This window comes from Mustelus asterias, chromosome 8 (genome assembly GCF_964213995.1).
Source record: "Mustelus asterias chromosome 8, sMusAst1.hap1.1, whole genome shotgun sequence".
NCBI lineage: Eukaryota > Metazoa > Chordata > Chondrichthyes > Carcharhiniformes > Triakidae > Mustelus > Mustelus asterias.
In genome coordinates, this window is record NC_135808.1 from 5,062,535 (window position 1) to 5,080,934 (window position 18,400).

General features: G+C 45.9%; 1 protein-coding gene across 1 annotated transcript in view; it reads left to right on the forward strand.

The window, feature by feature from the left end:
• Positions 1–2,805: 2,805 nt before the first annotated feature.
• LOC144496784 (zinc-binding protein A33-like) overlaps positions 2,806–18,400 on the forward strand; it is a 28,164-nt gene continuing 12,569 nt past the window's right edge. Inside the window, exons 1-5 of the mRNA XM_078217326.1 lie at positions 2,806–3,243; positions 3,332–3,427; positions 6,611–6,844; positions 8,518–8,540; positions 9,666–9,781. Coding sequence (XP_078073452.1) covers positions 2,833–3,243; positions 3,332–3,427; positions 6,611–6,844; positions 8,518–8,540; positions 9,666–9,781 — 880 coding nt within the window. The 5' untranslated portion in view covers positions 2,806–2,832. The remainder of the gene's footprint in view (positions 3,244–3,331; positions 3,428–6,610; positions 6,845–8,517; positions 8,541–9,665; positions 9,782–18,400) is intronic.

An 18,400-nucleotide genomic window follows, 5' to 3' on the forward strand; every position in this document is an offset into this window, starting at 1 on the left:
GCCGCATTTGGAATACTGCGTCCAGTTCTGGTCGCCACACTACCAGAAGGACGTGGAGGCTTTGGAGAGAGTACAGAGGAGGTTTACCAGGATGTTGCCTGGTATGGAGGGGCTTGGTTATGAGGAGAGATTGGGGAAACTGGGGTTGTTCTCCTTGGAAAGACGGAGGATGAGGGGAGACTTAATAGAGGTGTATAAAATTATGAAAGGCATAGATAGGGTGAACGGTGGGAAGCTTTTCCCCGGGTCGGTGGTGACGTTCACGAGGGGTCATAGGTTCAAGGTGAAGCGGGGGAGGTTTAACACAGATATCAGAAGGACATATTTCACACAGAGGGTCGTGGGGGCCTGGAATGTGTTGCCGGGCAAGGTGGTGGAGGCGGACACACTGGGAACGTTTAAGACTTATCTAGACAGCTATATGAACGGAGTGGGAATGGAGGGATACAAAAGAGTGGTCTAGTTTGGACCAGGGAGCGGCGCGGGCTAATTGTTCCTTGTTTCCCGTTTCAAGGCTTCATTCTATGATCATCTTGCTGGTGCCAGTACAGAGCGAGACTGCGGATAGTTGGGAACCTGTCTCGGGGGCAGGGAATTCATATGGTGTTCGTGAAGTGGAAATGACTAGGGTTGGGAAGCATTTTCCGATCAGGGCCATTGTGATCTCCTGGACTCGTTTCGATCGCCTCAGGGGGTCGGAGAGGAATTTCCCAGATTTTTTTTTCCCCATATTGGCCCTGGGGTTTTTCACTCTGGGTTTTCGCCTCTCCCTGGAGATCACATGGTCTGGAATGGGGGGGTGGGGGGAAGTTAATAGGTTGTAATGAACAAAGCATCGTAGCTGTGAGGGACAGCTCGGTGGATAGGATATTGGTATGTAGATAGGCTGGAAAATTGGGCGGGGATCCTGGATTCAGGATTCAATCCTGGACCGGGGAGCGGCGCGGGCTTGGAGGGCCGAAGGGCCTGTTCCTGTGCTGTATTGTTCTTTGTTCTTTGTTCCCAGATTTTTCTTGGCTGGAAATGAATGTCAGTAAATTCCACTGGGCTCCGCACCTTATTACCCTGGAAAGTTACAATGTTCCCAATATCTATCCCCAGAGAGAATTCACATTTTCCGACACTTTAATGTATACAATTGCTGCCTGATTTCACTCCTGAATGTCTCCGGTCAGATTTTGACGATGAAAACAGAACTCCCCCCAATGCTGATGATGGGTGAGAGAATTTCCCAAAATCGAGGAGAATTCCATCCGGCGGGAGGATTGTCGCCAATGACACAAACTTCCCAGATTTTCCATGTGTTGAAATGAATGTTAGTAAATTCCGCTGGGCTGTGTAAGGGGTGTCCATGTCCCCCAGGACAGATTGCCCTTTCTGTGCTCCACACAGACGCTGTTTAACACCCAGGCAGTAACAATAAAACCCAATACTCAACACTGTCAGATATATGAAACATTTTACACCAGAATCACAGACAATATCTCTGCAATAAAACAAGACATTGATTTCCAATCCACATTGATCTCTCTACCTCCACCTGCCATTTTCCCAGCTTTAGAAAAATGCCTGTTAATGAATCTGATCCACCGGAAAACTTCACAGCCTGTGGTTTTTCTTGCTGGAATAGCGCGAGTGTTGGGGGGAACTCTTCAAATTCAATCCCAGTAGGTTGTCGTTTTACCCCCTCCCATTTCCCATTGGTCTGTCCCACAGTCCTGCCCCCACACCCTGTGATGTGTTTCCTCTTTATCAGGGACTGGGAGGGCAGCACTGTCAATGTTTCAACTCTCTCTACCTCAACCACTCCATGTAACAGCGAGATCCACATTCTCACCATTCTCTGTGTGAAGAAACTTCGTGAGAGTTTTAACAACACCAGGTTAACGTCCAACAGGTTTATTTGGTACCAAATACCATTAGCTTTCGGAGCGCTGCTCCTTCGTCAGGTGGAGTGGAAATCTGCTCTCAAACAGGGCACAGAGACACAAAATCAAGTCTAACTGTGCTTACCCCAGTCGAACGCCGGCATCTCCACATCATGAAGAAACTTCGCCGAATATTGGAGGAGAGATTCCACTTCAAATGTTCCCTCATCAGTTAAAAGCAAATTACTGCGGATGCTGGAATCTGACGAAGAGACATCCAGACTCGAAACGTTAGCTCTGCTCTCTCTCCACGGATGCTGTCAGACCTGCTGAGATTTTCCAGCATTTTCTGTTTTTGCTCCGTCATCAGTTGATGTTTCTCTGGGTCCGGGTCCCCGGGAGGGATTCATAAATATCTATGAAACTAAAAGTTATTATTTCTAGAAAATCAACCAAACTTCACAGATCGAACCCGCGAAATATCTTCCCGATACCTGCTGTGTAAAATGTCTCCTTGACATTTATGGATTTGATGTTTTAATGTGAGCGGCTGCAGTGATGAACACAATTCAGTTTCTGGATCCGGATCTCACACCGAGTTTCACCAGAGTGGTTTTAATCGGCAGTGGGTTCAGACTGAAGAAAAATGCAATGGAATCTCGATCCCTCCCATCTCCACCTCTTCTCCCCATTCTATCTCTCCAAATCTCTCTCTCTCTTTCCATTGGCAACATCCCCGGGAGCCCAACCCGCCCCCGACAGAGTTCAATGATTCCCCTCCGTTATCCTTCAGACCGCGCCAGTTTTTATCTCTGGTGTGAAAGTGGAGAGGACATGACCCACTCTGTAATAATAATTCCCTGAGTGTTGCAGTGAACTTTATCGGGAAATAGCTGAACTGAGGATGTGCGGCAAGAACACCGAAACTGAAAGCGGTTTGAATCAGGAAGTGCTGAGAGTGAACATGGCTTCCAGACAACAGCTCCAGAGTTTGACCGAGGAGACAATTTGTCCCATTTGTCTCGATATCTTCACAGATCCGGTAATACTGGATTGTGGACACAACTTCTGCCGCTCCTGTATCACCCAGTGTTGGGAAAAGAAGGAGATAAACTCCTGCCCGGAATGTAGAGAGGAGTTTCCGGAAAGAAACCTCAGGATAAATCGGGCCTTAGCGAATCTGGCCGAGAAAGCTCGACAAATAAAGCTGAATCGGAAAGAGAAGGAAAGTAAACTTCACTGTGAGGAACATCAGGAAGAACTGAAGCTGTTTTGTGAAACTGACAAGAAATTGATCTGTCTGATTTGTAGAGATTCGCGGGAACACAGAGATCACCGCTTCCTGCCCATCGATGAAGCTGTTGAAATCTACAAGGTAAAAGGGAAATATTATTTACCTGATAGTTTTATCACATTTTCAACATCCAGCACTTTCATTCTGTGATTTTCTCTCCCAATCCCAGAACCAGCTGAAATCTTCCTTAGATTCTCTCACAGACAAGAAATCGGCGGTTCGAAAAAAGGAAATGAAACAGAAACGGAAGATTTCTGAAGTTAGGGTAAAGTCTCCCTGTGCTGATTTTCTGGGATCTCGATTAGTTTTGTTCCCTTTTTCGCGGGACATTAATTATGTTTGGAAGGTTTGCTAAGGTTACTGGGGACGGTTTAAACTAGAATGGTTGGGGGGTGGGAATCAAAATGTGGTGACTGGGAGAGAGGAGGTTCGAGTAAAAATAAAAGGGGCTGGTCGGCAGTGTGAGAGGGAGGATAGGCAGGTGAAGGGGAAGGGGAGCTCTCAGACCGAAGGGTTGAGGTGTGTTTATTTTAACGCAAGGAGTATAGTGAACAAAATGGATGAGCTTAGAGCGTGGATCGCTGCTTGGAAGTGTGATGCGGTGGCCATTACAGAGACTTGGTTATCTCAGGGTCAGGACTGGGTACTTCAAGTACTGGGTTTCAGATGTTTCAAGAGGGACAGGGAAGGAGGCAAAAGAGGTGGGGGAGTGGCACTGTTGATCAGGGATAGTGTCACAGCTGTAGAAAAGATGGATGCCACGGAAGGATTGTCTTCGGAATCTCTGTGGGTGGAGGCTCGGAACAGGAAGGGATCGGTAACTTTACTGGGTGTTTTCTATAGGCCGCCCAATAGTAGCAGAGATGTGGAGGAGCAGATTGGGAAGCAGATTCTGGAGAGATGTGATAATCATGATGTGGAGATGCCGGATAATCATGATGTGGAGATGTGATAATAACAGAGTGGTCGTGATGGGAGATTTTAATTTCCCAAATATCGATTGGAATATCCCGAGGGTAAGGGGTTTAGATGGAGAGGAGTTTGTTAGGTGTGTTCAGGAGAGCTTCCTGGCACAGTATGTGGATAAGCCTACGAGAGGATAGGCTGTGCTTGATTTGATATTAGCGAATGAACCTGGGCAGGTGTCAGATCTATCAGTGGGAGAGCATTTTGGGAATAGTGATCATAACTCTATCTCCTTTACACTACCATTGGAAAGAGATAGGATCAGCTGAGCTAGGAAAGTGTTTATCTGGAGTAAGGGCAACTATGATGCTATTAGGCAGGAAATTAGAGGCATAGATTGGAAGGAGGTTTTCTCAGGGAAATGTATGGAAGAAATGTGGCATATTTTCAAGTGAAATTTGCCTGGAGCTCTGCACGGCAATGTTCCGGTGTGTCAGGGGAGTTATGGTAGGTTACAGGAACCGTGGTGCACGAAAGTTGTAATGGATTTAGTCAGGAAGAAAAGAAAAGCCGACAAAAGGTTCAGGGAGCTAGGTAATGTTAGAAATCTAGAAGAGTATACGACTAGCAGGAAGGAACAAAAGAGGGAAATTAGAAGAGCCAGGAGGGGACAAGAGAAGGCCTTGGCAGACAGGATAAAGGAAAACCCCAAGGCATTCTACAAGTATGTGAAGAGCAAGAGGATAAGATGTGAAGGAGTAGGACCTATCAAATGTGACGGTGGGAAAGTCTGCATTGAACCAGTTGAAATAGCAGAGGTACTCAATGAATACTTTGCTTCAGTATTCACAGTGGAAAAGGATCTTGGTAGTTGCAGTGCAGACTTGCAGTGGACTGAGAAGATTGAGCATGTGGGCATTAGGAAAGAGGATGTGTTGGAGCTGTTGAAAAGCATCAAGTTAGATAAATCGCCGGTACCGGATGGGATGTACCCCAGGTTACTGTGGGAGGCGAGGGAAGAGATTGCTGATCCTCTGGCGATGATCTTTACATCATGAATGGAGATAGGAGAGGTTCCGGAGGATTGGAGGATGGCGGATGTGGTTCCATTATTCAAGAAAGGGAGAAGAGATAGCCCAGGAAATTATAGACCGGTGAGTCTAACCTCAGTGGTAGGTAAATTGATGGAGAAGATCCTGAGAGGCAGGATTTATGAACATTTGGAAAGGAATAGTATGATCAGAAGTAGCCAGCACGGCTTTGTCCGAGGCAGATCATGCCTTACGAGTCTGATTGAGTTTTTTGAAGATGTGACTAGACACTTAGATGGGGGAAGAGCGGTAGATGTGGTCTATATGGATTTCAGTAAGGCGTTTGATAAGGTGCCCCATGCAAGGCTTATGGAGAAAGTGATGGGGCATGGGACACAAGAGGACGTTGCTTTGTGGTTTCAGAACTGGCTTGCCCACAGAAAGCAAAGAGTGGTTGTAGATGGGTCTTTTTCAGAGTGGAGGTCGGCCACCAGTGGGGTGCCCCAGGGATCTGTTCTGGGACCCTTGCTCTTTGTGATTTTTATAAATGACCTGGATGAGGAAGTGGAAGGATGGGTTGGCAAGTTTGCTGATGACACAAAGGTTGGAGGTGTTGTGGATAGTGTAGAGGGATGGCAGCAGTTGCAACGAGACATAGATAAGATGCAGGACTGGGCGGAGAAGTGTCAGATGGACTTCAACCCAGATAAGTGTGTGGTGGTTCATTTTGGCAGGTCGAATAGGATGGAAGAATATAATATTAAGGATAAGACGTTTGGCAGTATGGAAGAGCAGAGGGATCTTGGGGTCCGGGTTCATAGGACGCTCAAAGCGGCGTTGCAGGTGGAGGCTGTGGTTAAGAAGGCGTATGGAATACTGGCCTTCATCAATAGAGGAATTGAGTTTAGAAATTGGGAGATAATGCTGCAGCTGTATAGGACCCTGGTCAGACCCCACCTGGAGTACTGTACCCAGTACTGGTCGCCTCATTCCAGAAAAGATGTGGAAGCCATAGAACAGGTGCAGAGGAGATTTACGAGGATGTTGCTGGGATTAAGTGGTGTGCTTTATGAGGATAGGTTGAGAGAGCTAGGTCTATTCTCCTTGGAGAGGTGAAGGATGAGAGGTGACCCGATAAAGGTGTATAAGATGTTGAGAGGTATTGATAGAGTGGATTCTCAGAGGCTTTTACTCAGGGCTGAAATGGTTGTCACGAGAGGCCACAGGTTTAGGGTGCTGGGGAGTAGGTATAGAGGAGATGTTCGGGGTAAGTTTTTCACTCAGAGGGTGGTGGGTGTGTGGAATCGGCTGCCGGTAGTGGTGGTGGAAGCGGATTCGATTGAGTTTTTTAAGAGACTTTTGGATAGGTTCATGGAGGTTAGTAAGATAGAGGGTTATAGATGAGCCAAGAATGCAAGGAAATTGTTTGGCGCAACTTGTGGGCCGAAGGGCCTATTTGTGCTGTAGCTTTTCTATGTTCTATGTTCTATTTTTCACGTTTCATTCGGTAGGAACAGTCGAGCAGTCTGCAGACCCACATCACATCCGAGTTCACTAAAATGCACCAGATTCTCACTGAGAAAGAGCAGCGTTTACTCAGAGATCTCAGGGAAGAAGAGGAGACGATTCTAAAACCAATGGAGAAAAACCTTCGAGAGATTCAGGAGAATTTAAATTCTATTGAGGGGAAACTCTCAAAGATACAGAAACAGATGGAGCAAAAAGACGAGCTGATATTTCTGAAGGTGAGGGAATATATTGCGGCTCAGTTCAGGGAAACTTCACACAGTCACTAAATAACTGATGATAACTGTGAAATTAATATAGAATTTACTGAAAAATACTAAAAGAATTGAACAGAATTTTGTGTCCCTTCCTGAACCGTTTTCCTGTCGTCTCGGAATTAACGGCTCCCACACTGTCTGCAGATTCCTGGGAATACCTGGAACCTCCTGAGAATGAGTTTTCTTGATCTTCACACTTGCTTTGTGATTATTTCCGTGTTTAATTTCCTCCTGGAACTGCCATTGTAATCCAGTTCCAGTTCCATGTTGTGAGTGTGTGGGTGTGTCTGGTACGGTGTGTGAGAGTCACTGGGGCCGATTCTCCCAAAACAATTCGAAGTGCCGAATTTGTGTAAAACCTGGAGTAACTCCCGCTGGGTTTTTTGTAGTGGGATTTTCAAAATGAATCGCCCAAACTCTGAGTATTGTAGAGTGCCTCAGCGAGATTCACGCTGAAAATCAGGGAGCGGGCCCGATTCCCGTTGGAGAGGCCGGCAGCATAGCGCTGAGTGGGAAACTGCACATGCACCGATCTGTCAGAGCGGAGATCGCTGGCCAGCACCGCGACCCCGCATCCCTTCCCCTTCGGCCCCCCCTAATCCCCTGATTGCTGGCGTCCCGGACCTCTCTGGGCATGCACCGATGTCTCCCCCGCAACCCCCACCCCACCAACTGCCCCATAAGCCCCGATCTCCCTGAACCCCAATCCCGCCAGCCTCCCCACCCCACCCCCCTCCACACCCCGCAACCTGGATGGCCAGTCCTGATCACCCTCTTCCCTTCCTCTGCCACCGATCCCTGTGCAGAGTGGCAGTGGGACCCATCCACCTCCCCACCCACTCCCACCGATCGCCCTCACAACAGGCCCCACCCTCATTGCCCTGCCCCCTCTGACCCACCCCATTGGCACTGCTCGATGCCCAGTGGGCATTGCCACTTTGCCCCTTGGGCATTGCCGGGGGCCAGGCTGGCACTGCCAAGCTGGCACTGCCCAAGGTGCACACCCCTTACCCCCGACCCCCTGTGGAGGCCTCCATGGCCTCTGTTCCTTCCGTTGGGGTTGGGCCGCCTGCTCCCTGTTAGTGGGAGCTGTTCTAAAACCCGCTGGGGTGAACCACTCCTGGCAGGGGGAGACACACTAGCGGGTCCGGAGACTCTAATCCCGGACCCACTAATTAGATGTAAATAGGAACTTAAATATGGAAATTAGCTCGGCGGAGTTGATGACGCCACAAATCTTCGTCTGGGAGATGCGTGGAGGCCGTGGCGCCGAGCGGGGAGCCCGCTAAACAACCTCCACTGATGTCCCCCAGCCTGTTGCATTGCTGGAGCATCGCAGTGGGCTGGAGAATAACCCCCACTGTCTGTCAGCAGGACTGATATCCAGTTCCAGTTCCATGTTGTGTGTGTGTGGGTGTGTCTGGTACGGTGTGTGAGAGTCACTGTGTCTGTGAGCGGGACTGATGTTCAATTCCAGTTTATTTGACTCTCCACAATTTTCCTTCCAAAATGCATCACTTTACATTTCCGTGTGAAATCTCATCTGCTCTGAGTCTGCTCATTTCACCAGCCTGTCTAACTGCTCCTGAAATCTGTTACTGTCATCCTCACTGTTCCTGATTCATTTCTTTCAGGAGGAAGCTTGTCGGAAGAGAAGGTAGGACATGTTCTTTACTGAAACTCTGCAGAATGGTAAAATAAACTCAGTGAAGTGTTATTCTGTATTTATTTATTGGTTGTTGTCACAACTTTAAATGGTTGGTCATTAGTTACCAAGACATCATCACTGCAGGAAATGATAAGCTCCGCGTATACACACTGACGAGAGCTTTATGATAACTCACTTTATTACAGTGATTTTACAGAACTGTTCTACAATATTGTAATAAATAACCGGGAAGTGTAAATAATACAATCTGGTTCCCAGGCCGGAAGTGATCACTTGCCCAATGTTGGCTGTTAGTGTCTGTGACCTTCCCACTGACCCTGAGAGAACCGCATGTTTCCAAGGAGTGGGTCACCCATGTCCCTGCATGGAGCCTGACCAACCCGAGAAAGTCTCACATTAAAGGGGGGAACGGATTCTAATTTTACACTAAATACAAACTGGCTCTGTGTCGTTAACAACCACAACACTTGTATTTATGTAGTGCCTTTATTGGAAATTAATATCCTAAGGAGTTTCACAGGAGCGTTATAAAAGTAAATTGACACAGAACCAAAAAAGGAAATATATTATCTGGATGACGGAGGTGGATTTCAGAGAGTGTCTTGAAGGAAGACAGAAAATTAGAAAGATAGAGAGGATCAGAGAGGGAATTCCAGAACTCGGGACCTCGGCAGCTGAAGGTCCAGCTCCCAATGGGGGAGTGACTGAAATCAGAGTTGTTCAAGGTGCCGGAAGTCGAGGAGAGCAGGATTCTGGGAGAGTTGTGGGCCCAGGGATTGCAGAATTGGATATTCAGCTTTGGGATGTTTCCAGCCTTTGTGTTTGTTCTACAAACTTTGTTTATAATACAGCAGGTGGACAGGCTAAATGTTCATCATTTCCTGCAGTGTGTGATGTCTGTTATCAGGTTTTGAACCTTTTTCAAGACATGGCTGTTTCCATTCTCTGCCCTTGAATTTAAAAGTTATTCCTTTCTCAGTTAGAGAAACTAGATTAACATTTCACTTTGTACATTTACTCTATCATCAAAAATGCTGAAAACTTGACCATTTTAATAAGTTCTAAAATCTTCTAACAAAGACAAATTCAGAGCATCATTTTTACCATTTACAGGATTAGTGATGACGATCAGGTACTCTCAGTATCTGCTGCCGCCCTGTCTATCAGGAAGTACAAAGACCTTTTACAGTACAGAGCATGGAGAGAAATGATAAACTTCATTAACCCCGGTAAATCTCTCATCTTAATTTTATTGATTATCAATTCAGTTGTAAATATATTGAATGGGCTCCAAAGATCCAGATTAAATACTCACATTTCCGGTTGTTAATACCTGGAGTCTCCCCATTCTCATATTTCTCTTTCTGTTGGTTCCTCTGGGTAAGTGTCTGAAGCCATCAGCGCTGTGTGTCAAAGCAGGGAAGGGATCTGTATAACCAGAGGAATAGAGCACCAATCTCAGGATGTGAAATGGAATTTCTCTCGGAGACTGGACTGGTTCCGTCTGTCATTCTGGGAAACATTTTTTTATCATCATTTATCAGGAAGACACACAGACATTAGAGAGCAAGTGATAAATGACCAATAATCTGTTTGGTGGAATTGGACACATTAATCAAGAGGAGGGACTGCAGAAACTGCGAGTCTGCACTGGATAAGAGAGGGGGTGTGGTGATCTTATTGAAATGTTCAAGGTTCAGAATAAAAGGGAGATTATAAACATCCACGTGTTTGACTCGGTCACAGAGTCTAGATCAAAGTAGGTGTAGCTTTTAAATCTAGAATAGGGAGGGTGACAGGGCAGTTTGGATTAGGTTGAGTTTTTGAGTGACTCCATTGAGGTAGTGAACCAGTGAACCCACCGCTCACTCTATGAATTTGATCAGAGGCCCAATCCATTCTGAGGGCTGATCTTCAGAACAATATCACTGTCCAGTTTCCCACTGGTTTGCAGTGTGGGAAAATGTTCTGTCGTTCCTGAGGAGGGAACAGGGGACAAGAAATCCTCATGAATACACAGCGGGGGTGAGAGAGAAAGGAGCAGCAAGCAGCAGTGAGAAAAATAACTCACCTCCTGGTCACAGAGAAATCATCTAAAGCTCCCTTCATTCCTGCAGTGTGAGCCTAAACACTTCAGAACCAGTGGAATAATTTTGAGGAACAGTCACGGTTTGAATGTAGAAAATGAGAAAACCAATTTCCAAACAACAAGATCACAGGAACAGCATTGTGATCATGATGAAGTTTTCTGTTTTGATGATGTCATTTCCGGTATAAATATTAGGCAGGAAACAGAGCAAATAAACTCCTTACTTCATTTCCAATGGGGTTTCCAGTGGTCCCTTTAAGACCAGGGATTAAACCATTGTATAGATTGTTCCTCTGGGTGGGGCATCACCACCAATGGAAGATCAACATTGTATTGAGTCTCCAGTTATATCAAATGTCTCCAGTTTGTACAGACAATGTGACTTCTCCTTATGTTTAGTGTGGGGACACTGGATACCTATTTTGCTGCTGCTACATTATTGTGGGGGTTTGGTCTCTGCAATTCTTTACATTCTGATCAGTCATCTGACCTGCCATTCATCTTTGCTCAGTTATAAGCTTTTTCCATGAATTTGAGCCTTTCCTTAACTTCTTTATCCAGAAATGGTAGAGTATTGGTTCCAGCGCAAAAAAAGTGTTTCCCGTCGATGGTGCCGGCATGTTTTCAGATCGAACCTCATGGCTCATTAGTGAACCACAGATGGTGGATCCTCCCACTGGGGATTTTCTTTACAGTAGGAATATATTTATTCTGAATATTCTGAAATATCGTCTTAAATATCTGCCATTGCTTCTATCGATATATCTCCAAACCTGGGGTCCCAGTTCACTACAACGAGCTTAGCTTTCATGATCAGATAGTTGCTCCTATTCAAGTTTAAAATACCGATCTTAGATCCTCTCTTTTCCCTTTCAAACTGGATTTCAAATTCAATCATATTGTAGTTGCTGCTACCCAGTGCTGCCTTCACTCTGAATTCACTCATTATTCCTGTCACAGTGCACAAAGCCAAGTCTAATATAACCTCCTCTCTGGTTCGTTCCAGAACGTTCTGCTATGAAAAACTTTCTCGAAAGAATTCTGTGAACTCCCCATCCAGGAAACTACAGCCTGATTTTTCCGGTTTATATTTAGATTAAAATCACCCATGATTATTACTGTCTTTTCATCTGTGACCCACATTGTGGCTACTGTTGCGAGGATTGTAGACCACTCCCACTATTGACTTCTTTCCCCTCCTATTCCTCATCTCCAAACCAATTTTATATCCAGATCTCCTGAACCAAGGTCATCTCCAGCTATTGCACCAATGAGGTCCTTGATAAACAGTGCGAGCCCTCCACCTTTACCGAGCTTTCTATCCTTCTTAAATGTCATTAAATGTTATCCTTTCCTGCTGCAGCAATGTCTCTGTAAAGTTATCAGATCATATTCATTTACTTCAATGTGTGTTATCAATTTGTTTACTTTGTTATGAATGTTGTGTGCATTCACATACACAGCTTTTAGTTTCATCTTTTTATTATCTTTGTATCATCTAGTCTTGATTACTGTTGTATTCTTAGTTTGGATCTCTTTGTCCATTCCTGCTATTCTATGATCCTCATTTCCCATATTATTATGATGGTTTCTTGCCTTGAATCTCCCCCTGGATTTACCACCTGTACGCAATTTGGATCCTTCACCCTCCGAGTTTAGTTTAAAGCTCTCTTTACTTCCCGAGTTATGCAATTTGTTAGAACACTCATTCTAGCAGTTCAGGTTTAGACCATCCCAACAATCAGGCAGTGTGCGGGGTGGCAAGGTAGCACTGGTTAGCACTGCTGCTTCACAGCGCCAGGGACCTGGGTTCGATTCCCGGCGTGGGTCACTGTCTGTGTAGAGTTTGCACGTTCTCCATGTGTTTGCGTGGGTTTCCTACGGGTGCTCCGGTTTCCTCCCACATTCTGAAAGACGTGCTGGTTAGGTGCATTGACCCAAACAGGTGCCAGACTGTGGCGACATGGGGAATTTCACAGTAACTTCATTGCAGTGTCAATGTAAGCGTTACTTGTGACTAATAAATAAACTTTAACTTGACTACCGTCCGGTGGCTCTAACATCCATCATTAAGAAATGCTTTGAAAGGTTAGTCATGGCACAAATCAATTCCGGCCTCCCAGATTGCCTGGATCCATGATAGTTCACTTATCACCGCAACAGGTCCACAGCAGACGCCATCTCCCTGGCCCTGAACTCAAACCTGGATCACCTAGATAACAAAGACACCAATGTCAGACTCCTATTCATTGACTACAGCTCAGCCTTCAACACCATTATTCCAACAAAACTCATCTCCAAACTCTGTGGCCTATGGCTTGGCTCCTCGCTCTGCGACTGGATCCTAGACTTCCTTTCGTACAGGCCGCAATCAGTAAGGATAGGGAACGACATTTCCTCAATGATCATCCTCAACTCCAGTGCTCCACAAGGCTGTGTTCTCAGCCCCCTACGATACTCCTGATACACCTATGACCACGTGGCCAAATTCCCCTCCAGCTCGATTTTCAACTTTGCTGATGACACGACCATAGTGGGTCAGATCTCAAACAACGATGAGACGGGCTACAGGAAAGAGATAGAGAATCTGGTAAAATGGTGTGACGACAATAATCTCCCTCAATGTCAGTACAACGAACGAGAGTCATCGACTTCAGGAAACGTAATAGAGGACATGCCCCTGTCTACAACAACAGTGAGGAAGTGGGAATGGTCCAGAGCTTCAGGTTTCAAGGTGTTCAGATCACCAACAACCTGTCCTGGTCCCTCCATGCCAATGCTATAGTTAAGAAAGTCCACCAACGTCTCTACTTTCTCAGGAGGCTTCGGAAATTCGGCATGACTGCCATAACTCTCACCAACTTTTACAGATACACCAGAGAAAGCATTCTTTCTGGTTGTATCACAGCTTGGTATGGCTCCTGCTCTACCAAGACTGCAAGAAACTACAAAGGGTTGTGAATGTAGCCTAATCCATCACACAAACCAGATCCCCATCCATTGACTCCGTCGACACTTACCGCTGCCTCAGTAAAAGCAGTAAGAGTTTTAACAACACCAGGTTAAAGTCCAACTGGTTTATTTGGTAGCAAATACCATTAGCTTTCGGAGCGCTGCTCCTTTGTCAGATGGAGTGGAAATGTCGAAGGAGCAGCGCTCGGAAAGCTAATGGTATTTGCTACCAAATAAACCTGTTGGACTTTAACCTGGTGTTGTTAAAACTCTTACTGTGTTCACCCCAGTCCAACGCCGGCATCTCCACATCAGTAAAAGCAGCCAGCATAATCAAGGACCCCGTGTACCACAGACATAATCTCTTCCACCTTCTTCCATCGGGAAGAAGATACAAAAGTCTGAGAACACGTACCAACCAACTCAAGAACAGTTTCTCCCTTGCTGCCATCAGACTTTTGATTGGTGCTTTCATATATTAAGCTGAGCTTTCTCTTCACCCTATCTGTAACTGCAACACTATATTCTGCATCCTATCCTTTCCTTCTCTCATATGTACTCTATGAACAGTACGTTTCATCTGTATAGCCTGCAAGAAACAATATTTTTCACAGTATAAATGTGACAATAATAAATCGAATCAAAACAACCCCACTATCCCCAATACTGGTGCCAATGCCCATGATCCAGACACCAGCCTTTGAGCATTCATCTTTGTCATCTCATTTTCCCTCTGCCAGTTTACATGTAGCTCAGGTAATGATCCAGAGATTATTACCTTTGAGGTTCTGCTTCTTAATTGGTACCGAGCCTCTCATGGTGACGATGCCCTTTACAGATATCCCAAATATCCCTGCTTGCGTTACCACTTCCCTCCAACCTCAGTGTCCTCACCCAGCCCACAATATCACCCTGATTGAACATTAGTGGAGTGGACCAGGACAATGTTCTTTGCTTGTCCTGTCTATGTCTTTGGTACCTACACAGACCATGCCAACTGGATCCTCCCACTTACAATGAAAATTCCTCTCCAGCTCTGAGCACATGCTCACTTTTGCTGCAGAGAACAGTATCTGTGTCCCACACTATATTGTCCCCTACTGCCACCACATTCCTGTTTGTTATCCCCCACTTGATAGGCTTCCTGTATCATGGTGCCATGGTTAGACTGCTCATTCACTTTGCAGCCTTTGCTTTCATCCACACAGATTGTAAGCATCTCAAACCTTTTCAACAACTGCAAAGTCTGAAGCTCCTCCATTACTCTCTGCTCAGTCCCTTTACCTGTCTCACTCTCGGTCACATCCTCCTGTCACTCACTGCTGACCAAAATAGGTAATCCTATTCTAAGAGGTGTGACCATATTCCGGAACAAATTGTCCAGGTATTTCTCCCATTCCCTTACATTGTGCAGTGTCTGCACAATGAGGAGGTAACTAAGTGTGTTGATGAAGGTAGGGCAGTTGATGTCATATACATGGATTTTAATAAGGCGTTTGATAAGGTCCCCCATGGTCGGCTTATGATGAAAGTGAGGAGGTGTGGGATAGAGGGAAAGTTGGCCGATTGGATAGGTAACTGGCTGTCTGATCGAAGACAGAGGGTGGTGGTGGATGGAAAATTTTCGGACTTTTGGCAGGTTGCTAGCGGTGTGCCACAGGGATCAGTGCTTGGTCCTCTGCTCTTTGTGATTTTTATTAATGACTTAGAGGAGGGGGCTGAAGGGTGGATCAGTAAATTTGCTGATGACACCAAAATTGGTGGAGTAGTGGATGAGGTGGAGGGCTGTTGTAGGCTGCAAAGAGACATAGATAGGATGCAAAGCTGGGCTGAAAAATGGCAAATGGAGTTTAACCCTGATAAATGTGAGGTAATTCATTTTGGTAGGACTAAGTTAAATGTGGATTACAGGGTCAAAGGTAGGGTTCTGAAGAATGTGGAGGAACAGAGAGATCTTGGGGTCCATATCCACAGATCTCTAAAGGTTGCCACTCAAGTGGATAGAGCTGTGAAGAAGGCCTATAGTGTGTTAGCTTTTATTAACAGGGGGTTGGAGTTTTAGAGCCGTGGGGTTATGCTGCAACTGTACAGGACCTTGGTGAGACCACATTTGGAATATTGTGTGCAGTTCTGGTCACCCCACTATAAGAAGGATGTGGAAGCGCTGGAAAGAGTGCAGAGGAGATTTACCAGGATGCTGCCTGGTTTAGAGGGTAGGTCTTATGAGGAAAGGTTGAGGGAGCTAGGGCTGTTCTCTCTGGAGCGGAGGAGGCTGAGGGGAGACTTAATAGAGGTTTATAAAATGATGAAGGGGATAGATAGAGTGAACGTTCAAAGACTATTTCCTCGGGTAGATGGAGCTATTACAAGGGGGCATAACTATAGGGTTCGTGGTGGGAGATACAGGACGGATATCAGAGGTAGGTTCTTTACGCAGAGAGTGGTTGGGGTGTGGAATGGACTGCCTGCAGTGATAGTGGAGTCAGACACTTTAGAAACATTTAAGCGGTTATTGGATAGGCACATGGAGCACACCAGGATGATAGGGAGTGGGATAGCTTGATCTTGGTTTCAGATAAAGCTCGGCACAACATCGTGGGCCGAAGGGCCTGTTCTGTGCTGTACTGTTCTGTGTTCTGTGTTCTGTGTTCTAGATGGAGCTATTACAAGGGGGCATAACTATAGGGTTCGTGGTGGGAGATATAGGAACGATATCAGAGGTAGGTTCTTTACGCAGAGAATGGTTGGGGTGTGGAATGGACTGCCTGCAGTGATAGTGGAGTCAGACACTTTAGGAACATTTAAGCGGTTATTGGATAGGCACATGGAAACATAGAAACCCTACAGTCCAGAAGGAGGCCATTCGGCCCATCGAGTCTGCACCGACCACAATCCCACCCAGCCCCTACCCCCACATATTTACCCGCTAATCCCTCTAACCTACGCATCTCAGAATTCTAAGGGGCAATTTTTAACCTGGCCAATCAACCTAACCCGCACATCTTTGGACTGTGGGAGGAAACCGGAGCACCCGGAGGAAACCCACGCAGACACGAGGAGAATGTGCAAACTCCACACAGACAGTGACCCGAGCCGGGAATCGAACCCGGGACCCTGGAGCTGTGAAGCAGCAGTGCTAACCACTGTGCTACCGTGAGCACACCAGGATGATAGGGAGTGGGATAGCTTGATCTTGGTTTCAGATAAAGCTCGGCACAACATCGTGGGCCGAAGGGCCTGTTCTGTGCTGTACTGTTCTATGTTCTGTGTTGAGCCTCTAACTCACTAATTCTGATCTGGAAGTCCTCCAGCTGCTAACACTTTCTGCAAATATGTTTGTCATGGAACACCTGGACGTCTAAAATCACACATTCCTCAGCTGCAACATAACACCTGCCTTGCATTGTTCCTCATGTTCTCCAGTTAAATTTAATTAAATTACTCACTTAATTAACTTAGAATAATTCCAATGATAACCACATTTCTTTCCCCTGTGCATTTCATTCCCGCATGAACCTAATTCGCTGCTCACTCAGTCTCCATCCCAGTCCAGCGCAGTCACCTGTCTCATGCACCTATTACTGGCCATGCATTTTGAAAGGTGAGTCTTACTTGTAGACCCTCTGATGAGTCGCTTGCGAGTTTTACTTCCTGCTGCACTGATTAACACTCATGAACCAACTGCTTTCAGGTGATTGACAGACAACTGCCACTCCAGATAGTTCTCCAGTTTACATAGAAACTCGAAGCAGGTGTAGGCCATTTGGCCTTTCGAACGTGCTCTGCTTTTTATTTTGACCATGCCTGATCATCAAATTCAATATCCTGATCCCTCCTTCTCCCCATATTTTTTGATCTATTAGCCCCAAGAGCAATATCGAATTTCTTCTTGAAATCCCGCATTTTGGCCTCAACTACATTCACTGGTAGTGAATTCCACAGATTCACCACCCTTTGGGTGAAGCAATTTCTCCTCACCTCAGTTCTAAAAGGTTTACCCCTTGTAAGAACATAAGAACATCAGAAATAGGAGCAGGAGTAGGCCATCTAGCCCCTCGAGTCTGCCCCGCCATTCAATAAGATCATGGCTGATCTGATAGTGGTTTAGTTCCACTTACCCGCCCGCTCCACATAACCCTTAATTCCCTTATTGATCAGAAATCTATCTCCCTGGGACTTAAACATATTTAACGAGGTAGCCTCCACTGCTTCAATGGGCAGAGAATTCCAGAGATTCACTACCCTCTGAGAGAAGAAGTTCCTCCTCAACTCTGTTCTCAACTGACTCACCCTTATTTTAAGGCTGTGTCCTCTAGTTCTTGTTTCCTTTCTAAGTGGAAAGAATCTCTCTGCCTCTACCCTGTCTAGCCCCTTCATTATCTTATTTGTCTCTATAAGATCTCCCCTCAGCCTTCTAAACTCCAAAAAGTACAGGCCTAATCTACTCAATCTCTCCTCATAAGCTTACCCCCTCATCTCCGGTATCAACCTGGTGAACCTTCTCTGTACTCCCTCCAAGGCCAATATATCCTTCCGCAAATAAGGGGACCAAAATTGCACACAGTACTCTAGTTGCGGCCTCACCAGTACCTTGTACAGTTGCAGCAAGACCTCCCTGCTTTTATATTCTATCCCCCTCGCGATAAAGGCCAACATTCCATTTGCCTTCTTGATCACCTGCTGCACCTGCAAACTGAGTTTTTGCGATTCATGCACAAGGACCCCCAGGTCCCTCTGCATGTTGTAATTTTTCACCATTTAAATACTAGTCCATTAATTGTCCTCAAATTATGACCCCTCGTTCTGG